Source organism: Phlebotomus papatasi, unplaced genomic scaffold, assembly GCF_024763615.1.
Source record: "Phlebotomus papatasi isolate M1 unplaced genomic scaffold, Ppap_2.1 HiC_scaffold_174, whole genome shotgun sequence".
NCBI classification, from domain to species: domain Eukaryota; kingdom Metazoa; phylum Arthropoda; class Insecta; order Diptera; family Psychodidae; genus Phlebotomus; species Phlebotomus papatasi.
In genome coordinates, this window is record NW_026604416.1 from 25,932 (window position 1) to 35,339 (window position 9,408).

A 9,408-nucleotide genomic window follows, 5' to 3' on the forward strand; every position below is an offset into this window, starting at 1 on the left:
CAATGGTGAAAAGGTAGACTTTTAATTATTCTGAGAAATTAAGAAATTAAAATTTGTGAATATGAATTTATTTTCGCTTCATTTGGAGCAAAATTAACTAAATAATGAAACTGAGGTATAGAAAATATATAAATATAGCAATTAAATACTGTATTTATTGTGAAAACAATGACGTTTCCATTTGGAGTAGTGAAAAGTTTCCATTTGGAGCAGGTTTTGAATTAGCTTCATTTACCCTATATATAAAAAAATGTTTTCTTACTTAGCTTTTCGCATTGATCCATGAAATCTAACCATTTCTTTTTGCTCGCTTGATTGTTATACTCATTTTCCAGTTCTTTTCTTTTGTAAATAAAAGTATGGTGCGTTTTATTTATTTTATTCATGATGATTGATATTGCACTCATACTTTCATTCTCCATTAAATCCTTCATTATCAGGCGGTGAAGGGCATGCGCGACGCACTGTTGGCGACGGCAATTTTCTGGCAGTAAATCTATCGCCCTTATCATATTTCGCGCGCCATCGCTAACAAAAATGATATCTTTGTTATGGAGAGTGAAGTCATGCAAGACTGCCTTAATAGCATCTGCAATATTCATTGCAGTATGTCGTCCATAAAATGGTGTCATACTCAAAGTGTATTGCTGGAGCTCAGTTTTCTTATCCAAAAAATGGATTGTATAGGTCATATATGACATCCTTTTATAATTGTCTGTCCACGCATCTAACGTTATTGCGCATTGCTCTCCACACTCACTGAGAGCCACCTTCAATTTTTCCCTTACAGCACTGTAAACATCATCCAAAGCATCTCTGGAGAGTGTAGTTGGATGAGGGATGTCATCTTTGGATTTGACAACACCATATGCCATCAGAAAATCCTGAAATCCACTTCCCTTGACGCTTTCAAATGCCAATGAGTCTTGGCAAAAAAACAAGACTAGCCGTCTTGCCAGCACATGCTTTGCATCTTTTTTGGATGCAGTGATTCGAACTGAATCTTTTTCAAAAAGATCTTTAATAACACGTTGCTTACTAGCAGCTTTCGTCTTGACATCCAAATTGTGGACATCTAAGAGATGCCGATACAAATTGGTGGACGACGTATTCTGCGCATAACTGAAATAATATCAAACAAATTGGAAAAGTGGGTATCAAAGCATCCCATGCTTTGCGAATAGCTAGAACTCAAACTACCTATATTATTGAAATTCTTTATTGGTTCAATTCAATATTCAATAATAGTATTGTGTGAGGATTTCGCAAAGCTATTCCACTGGACAATTATTTTATTATATTTACAGGTTCATAACCGATTTATAAATCTCTCCGATCGCCCAAAATAGCGCAGGAAACAAAAGAAAATGTACCGAATATCGGCTAAAAAAATCTTTTAAAAACTGTAATAATTTCCAGAATTTCTATTTAAACTAAAAATATACAGTGCCCGCTATGTAATCCGGATGATTGGGAGACAAAATGACAGATGTCCGCTTCGTAATCCGAATGGATTTCTTGAATTTGTTCAACGTCCCGAAAATATAATACAAGATTTTTTTTTGTAAAATTGGAATAAAAGTTTTAAAGAAGATTAAAAACACTAATTAGAGAATTCTACGCTATTATACTTCATTTATTAAACAAAAACATCACAGGATAATGCATTTTCTTTGCTGAACACACATAAATACATAACCTCAAAAGTATTTTGAATGTAATCGTCGAGAACTCGTTCGGATTACGCCGATCCGGATTAGGAAGCGGGCACTGTACGTCAGTTTGATAAATAACTTTGAAAAAAATAAAACTCACAGATACTGGCATTATAAGTGACATTCCAAATAAACGGTTGTAGTGTCTCTCTGCCAAAAGGGATTAATAAATATTTAAAAAAAAAATCTCGGGACGACAATGATCAGAAATAGGTTACTTACAAATACAAATGGTTCAGCATCTTAAATTTAATATTATTGCAAGAGAAATTGGAGCGATAATTGTATAATTGAATTTAGGATGAAAATTAGTTATTAGTTATGAAGTTATGAACCAGAATTTCTCGTCTCTCAAATACACATATTGTTAATTCTTCTTACTCGATATACTTACTTAAAAATTTTCTTTTGCTCGTAACAGAGGCGACAGAACATTCTATTAGAAATCAGCTTGCCTTCCTTTGAAATCAAACTTCCAAAGTAATGTTTATAGTTATTTTGTCCAGCTGAAACAGACACGCGATGCTCAAACGACGTAGTACTTATATCTGTAAATATTTCAACAAATTTTTGATTGGAAAGTGGAATATAAAGAAAATTTCGTGTAGTCTAGGGTAAGGGCTCATAATTTTGCACAGGCTGTTTATGAGCATCAATGTTCTAAGTTTGAAGTGCGATATTTTCAATACTAATTCATTTTTTTGTAACTCTTTTCAGAAGAGATGTTTAGTAGAAACTTGGCAAGCTGTTTATCGCCTTTGTCTTTACTAAAATTAGTCTTAATCTCTTAATACGTTTAAAATAAATTACAGTGGGACCTCGATAGAGTCAACTTTTCTTTTATTATTTAACTAAGAATATTATACGATTTTATTATGATTTTTTTGAAATTAAAACCAGTCTTTTTATATACCAACGAAACATTTTTGTATTCATTTTACAATAGAATAATTTTTTTTCGTGGTCTTAAGCTTTAAATACCAGAAATAATTATAAATTCAATTAAAATACGTAAAATAGCCTTATGGGCTCTACACATTAAAGGAATTTATGTTCATATTGAAGCAAATTACCAACGCTTGTGTAGGAAAAATTGCCAAATATCGAAATATTTTTCTCTAGTGTGTAGAGGCCATTATATAACTCATACACTCCTACAACTTTTTACACTTTCTGATCTTTTAAATGGGGCATTTTAAAATTTAAATTGTTTTTTTTTTTTAAATTTTGTTAGTATCTTTGATATTCTTATGTAAGTAAATCTCTGAATTTTTGAAATCTTTTTGTATTATTAACAGTAAGAAAAAGTTGTTTCGAAAATGTACCGCAAATATCTTATCGTTGTTAGAGTTAAACCATATTTTTAATGCTTTTACCTATATAATATGCATTATACATTTTTAAAAATATTTTTTTAAGCCTATGATCACTTTGGTCATTTTGAATCACCAATAATCTGTAAAATGCATAATATTATGACACAAACAAGAAAAAAAATTATGAACTCGAATTAAAAAAAAACGTACAGAATTCTAGAAATTTTCGAGTACCTATAACATAGTAAAGAAACTTTTTCCTAAAATTTTTTGAACTTTTTAAAGAACTTCTTTAAAACATGTAAGTAAATGATAAACGTTTATAAAATTACCCTTCTAAAGAAAACGCGTAAATTTATTTTAAGTTACATTTTAAATTAAAAGATTAATATCTCAAAAGAAAACTTGGATCCAAATTAAATAAGCAACAGAAAATTAAAATTGGTCAGCAAAAAAAACGGTTGTTAAAACTTCTTTCTTTTGTACATTTTCATTAGGATTTAAGTGCTGAAAGGTTAGAGATATTTACTTGGAGTCTTCAGACGATCCCCCATAAGTTTTAAAATAAATTTCAGTTAATAGCGTCAGTTGCATTAAAATTTTCAATAATTTTAAATATTTACTGGAGCTCTTCCAAAAAAAGTTAAAAAAAAAAGAAATCTTTAATACATCATTTCCTTATCTAAATATCATCGTGGGTGGAGCTCAATATTAACACTGAAGATGGAGGGTAATTCATACTTAAGATATTTACTTACTGTTGACAAAAATATTCCGTAAAATCATTCCTTAATCTCCAATATTTGCCCAAACATACAATTTTTTTAAGCCAGGGATAGTAAAATTTATAGGTTAATTAAATAAAATTATCTACTATCGTGTTGAATTTATCAATGATTTAATACAAACATGACATAATACCCTTTTCTATCAAAATTTCTTATTTTGTTTGATTTTTTCGGACTTCAATATAGTCACCAAATCCAATACAGCCAACAGACCTGAAAATAATTAGTTGACTCTATCGAGGTCCCATTGTAATATGTAGAGGTGAATTTGACTCAAAATTTGAAATCCTTGGTTTGAAATTTTGTACACCTAAGCCAGGGACCCATCAAGCCTAATAAAAAGTGAAGTTTTTTTTTTCAATTTGCCTTGTAAAAATTTCGCAATATTGCACCACGACATAAAAAAAACAAATTTGCTCGTAATTCTCGTATTATTTCGGCGAACATTATGAACTATGCATTTTTAGATAGCTTTTAATGAACGATTTCGAAATATATCAGACTGATAAGTCAATTCTCTTCTGTATTTGGACAGCTAATTCGCCTCAATAAGATGCCCATTATTCTTCATTTTATAACTAATCTTACCAAGTCCTCTTCCTGTTCATATAAGGGAATCGTAGAATGTCACAAGAAGCCCGGAAACTTTCCATATCATTCATTAATGTAAGATGGCTTCGGTACTCCAAGTATACACAGATTTGTGCATTCTCTGGCTTTTCCGGGAGCCTTTTAAGGCTTTTATCACTACATCTCGTTTGTAGAGATGATGCTCCTTTGTTTCTCCAGGCATCTATACAGCCTGGTCATCACAAAAGCTAAAACTTCACGAAATATTGAGAAAAACACCTGTCCAAATTTTAAAGTATCACCTCACTGGTGAATCTCTTAGAAAATTGCCCATTTTTCACAAGAAAAACGTAATTCACAAGGCAAATCTTACTTCAGGTCAAATGTACGAATCATCATTAACGTTAATCAACGCAACATTCAATGGGAATCCAGTGTCCCATCCCGTTAAAGGGTTTGCCTTCGACGACGATTGGAAAAGTGGTACTTTGATTTTTTTTGATTTTTCAAAATACCACTTTTTTTTAAAAATGTTTTTTTACTTACCACTTTTAGATTGCTTGGGCACTGCCCCCGAAGGGGCGGATGTGCTGGGTGTGGGGGTTTCAGAGATGGCCTCTTCCACCACTTCCAAATCGTCCGAGTCCACAAACATTTTATTTTTTTCACACAGTCTGTTCATGTTCACAGATCACATTACACTAACCTTCTTTCCGTTTTTTCACTGATGACGTTTTATTTCGCTTCACGGCGAAGTTCGGACTTCCGAAAAATTGAGACGTTCAGCGCCAATTTATAATCAGTGGACAACACTTGTATTATAAATTGGTATTTGGCGCGAAAAAAACTGACAAATTTCGCTCGCGCGCGAAAAAAATGTGGCGGCGGCGCGCTTTCGCGCGCCGAAAATAACAATCTGCGGCGGCGGCGCCAAAAATAGCCTCGCGCGCCGCGCGCATCTGCTCCATTATGCTTCGCGCAGGGCTCTATTGTAAACTGCGTGCCATTGTCCGAAACTAGCACTTCCATGAATCCATATCGCGAGCACGATTCCCACATCCAAGAAATTGTGGCAGAGGTTGAAATGGATTTTGTGATGAAGACCTCTGGCCATTTCGAAAAAGCGTCAATCATGATGAAAAATGACACTCCATCCACAGGTCCGGCAAAATCAATATGCACACGTTGCCACGGTCGTGTGCAAATTGGCCACGAAAACAGTTCACATGTTACCGGAGAGCGGGCCGCCAGAGCACATTGGGAACATGTTTTCACGACTGACTTGATGTCCTCGTCGATCCCCGGCCAATATACGAAGCATCTAGCAAGTGCTTTCATTCTAACGATGCCTGGATGTCCTGAGTGCAAAGTTTTGAGTATGTCCTTGCGCAATGGTTGGGGAATGACAAGCCGGTCTCGGTAAAGCAGGCATGTTCTCGTGAGTGTTAACGAATTTTTCAAGTCAAAAAAACTTTGTACTTCACTGGATGTAATGTGTTTCTTGGCGGAAGGCCACCCAGATTGTACGAATTTAATGACTTTTTGTAGAGTAGTGCAGGCAGCTGCACACTCTTGGACTCTTTTGAATGTAACAGGGGAGAACTGAGAAATGCTGCATACCAGTTCTCGCTTTAGGAAGTCTTCCTGTTTGACTTCAGCAACGATGAAATCATCTTGTTCGTCTTTTGACTGTGCCGCGATGAGTCTACTCAATACGTCCGCATATCCAAATAAATCCGTGTTTATGTATTTTATTTCAAATGAATAAGATAGTAAGGTAAGGCCCCAACGCTGAAGACGATTTGCTGAATGTGTAGGGATTCCCTTCTTTGAGCCAAAAATGGCGAGAAGAGGTTTATGGTCTGTGTGGAGAATGAACTTGCGACCAAATATGTACTGATGTAATTTGGTCACCGCAAAGATGAGTGCGAGTCCCTCTTTTTCAATCTGCGAATAACGCTTTTCAGTATCAGTTAAAGTACGTGAAGCATGGTGGAATGCTTTTACTGATCCGTCAGGGTATGTATGATATCCCACACAGCCGATTCCAACTTCACTTGCATCCCCAGCCACAGTTATTGGTAATACTGGGTCGTAGTGTGTAAGAAGTAAGTTGGATGAGAGAATTGCCTTCAGCTGATTAAATGCATGTTGGCAGTCTGAAGTCCACTTCCATTGAGCATTTGCGCGGAAGAGGCGGTCCAATGGAGCACGTAGTGTACTCATGGAGTTTACAAATTTTGAGTAAAAGGTAACAGCTCCCAAAAATGAACGAAGTTCATTAATGTTTGATGGTTCGGGCATCGAAACAATAGCTGAGATTTTCGCAGGATCTGGGTGTTGCCCCTGACCGTTAATGATAATTCCGAGAAATTTTAGCTCAGATTGAAAGAATTTGCATTTCTCTAATCGTACGCGAAAATCAAAATCTTCAAGACGTTGAAAAATTTTATTGAGCGAGTCCATGTGGCCTTGGACTGTGGACGAGGCTACCAAAATGTCATCAAAGTAAGCCGAAACGCCCGTTATGCCTTGAAGCATGGTATCCACGGTCTGTTGGAAGATACCGGGAGCAGATTTTATGCCTGGGCAAAGTCTATTAAATGTGAATAACCCCCTATGCGTATTGATAGTGAGTATTTTCCTTGAAGGCTCGTCCATTTCCAGCTGTAAATAGGCATCAGAAAGATCTAGCTGGGAGAAAACTGAATTGTTTCCGAGAGACGCAAAAATTTGAGTTGGCGTAGGTATTGGATAATGATGAAACTCAAGAATCTCATTTAATCCGGTTGAGTAATCCGCACAAATTCGAATTTTCCCGTTGGGTTTGCGAGCTACAACTATTGGGGCAGCATAGTCACTATAGTCTACGGGAGTAATAATTTGCAGGTTCACCAGGCGTTGCAATTCGTCCTCAACCATTTCCATAAGGTGAAATGGCACGGGTCTTTTGGGGCGAAATACCGGTGTAGCATTCAGCTTTAATTGCAATGAGACTTAGCCTTTAGTGCACTTCCCAAGAGTAGAAGAGAAAACCCTGGGGTAATTGTCTTTGAGAGATGCAACAAAATCAGAGGTAGACACATGATTGCAAATCTTCGTGATTGGAGTGTCCCAAAGGTTAAAAAGAGTAATCCAATCCGTACCAAATAAATTTATATTGGCCTCAGCTACCACACACCGTCCACTTCTATTGTTAATATTGTTGCAAGAGATAGAAGGGTAAAACTCACCCAGAAGACGAATGGTGTTTCCCTGAGCATCATGAGGATGATCTCGAGTTGGGGTGAGTGGTGGTGATCCAAGTTGTATCCAGTTTTCTTGAGAGATGATCGTCAGATCCGATCCTGTATCATACAGGAGAGAAAGCGGAGAATTGTTGATTGTGACGGCGATATACTTCCGTCCAGAGGGTGCGTTGGCTACCATATTGACTTGAGATCGCTGTTGAGGCTGCTTCTTACCCTTAAAATTCTTCTTATGGCTCTCACCAAGGCCGCAGTACCCCTCACGATGCCCCTTGGAACCACACTCTGAGCAAGTGTGATTTTTAAATGTGCATTCACGCACGTAGTGCATTGCTCCGCATAACCAGCGCGGAGAGCTGGGTGTCTTCTTCTGCTTCTGCGGAGAATCCTTTTTGAAAGGCTTCTTTGTATGAACCTTGTTGACGGAGGCAGGCTCCTGTTTGACGGATGACTCAATTCGGGCACTATCCTTCTTGAGGCACAGAAGGCGTTTTGATTCCGTGACCATGAGCTCCAGGTTCAGGTTAGAAATATCCTCGGTCTCTAACTTGTTCAGAAGTCGTGTACGCACATCTTTATGAACATCGCCTTGAAGCCCGAGTAGGTATATCAAGCATTTGAAATAGTCTGGCGTGACTGTTGAGAACTGGAAATCCTCACAAGCTCTATTGACAGTGGCAGCATATGTTGTATAATCGTCCGATTCACGTTTTTGCATTTGAAGGCACTTCCATCTCCTTCCAAAGAGACTTTCACCTCGGCCGAAAATCGTGCGTAAAACACTGACTGTCTCGTCGAACTTTTTGTCACGGGGCGCAGACGGTAAAATGTAATTGACATACCTTGCATGAGCAATGTTGTCCAAACGCCTGAGTAACAATCTTGTACGTCCAGCGTCGTCCAGAGCCTTCGCATCCTCACGGAAAATATCCTCATATTTGGCAAACCAAATATCAAATGTCACATTGTTGTCTGGATCGTACGCGAACAATTCAATTGTGCCGGAAAGAGCTTCAATTGTGAGCTCTGGGCGTTTGTCATTTGAAGTGTTCATCTGGTGAAGGGTAGCCATGAACTCAGCATGTTGATCCTCACTCATTTTCGCTTGGAGTTTGAGAAGTTCCTTGGTCGATCTCAAAACATGCAAAAGTTCTTCCTCCATGTTTGTTTACGTTTTGGAATGACACTTCCGAAAGCAAAAAAAAAATATGGCGGCGCCTTCCAGTGAAGTACTGGAATTGATCGACTGAGAAAATCAATGAAGTAAATGGCGGGCACTTTCCAAAGTGGAATGTGGAGTCAACGTGGCGCTCTAGGCTAGAGCTGATGAATATCTTCAAGTACAATTGGTGATTTTTTTTCTTTTTTTTTCAATTGCTGCTGGGCACGACACCAATCCTCTGTCGTCACTTGATGTATTCTCACCTGAAAGGGGAGATGATAAGGAATGAGTTAATATTCCAGCGTTGTCGCCACTTGATGTATTCTCACCTGAAAGGGGAGATGATAAGGAATGAGTTAATATTCCAGCGTTGTCGCCGAATCCTGATGGGGGCCCCAAATGCCGAGTGTTTAGATAGAGACACCACTATTCCCATCCACCAAATAAATGAAACACTTGATCTAATTCACTGATATAGGGAGCTATGCACAGAAGTCAGCTGATTTATTATTTCGTTAATAAATCAAAAAACCTATGCACGGAAATCAGCTTATTTATTTATAAATAAGTTGCTTATTAAAATGGCCGTTGAAAGCTTAATTTCAAATT

At 37.2% G+C, this 9,408-nt stretch overlaps 1 protein-coding gene across 1 annotated transcript; it reads right to left on the reverse strand.

The window, feature by feature from the left end:
• Positions 1-411: 411 nt before the first annotated feature.
• LOC129808895 (uncharacterized) lies at positions 412-8,799 on the reverse strand. Its single transcript, XM_055858800.1, has 3 exons — positions 7,623-8,799; positions 789-925; positions 412-528 (listed from the first exon to the last, which is right to left on the reverse strand). The coding sequence occupies exons 1-3, from the start codon at positions 8,797-8,799 to the stop codon at positions 412-414; spliced, it is 1,431 nt and encodes a 476-aa protein (XP_055714775.1).
• Between the last annotated feature and the right edge of the window lie 609 nt (positions 8,800-9,408).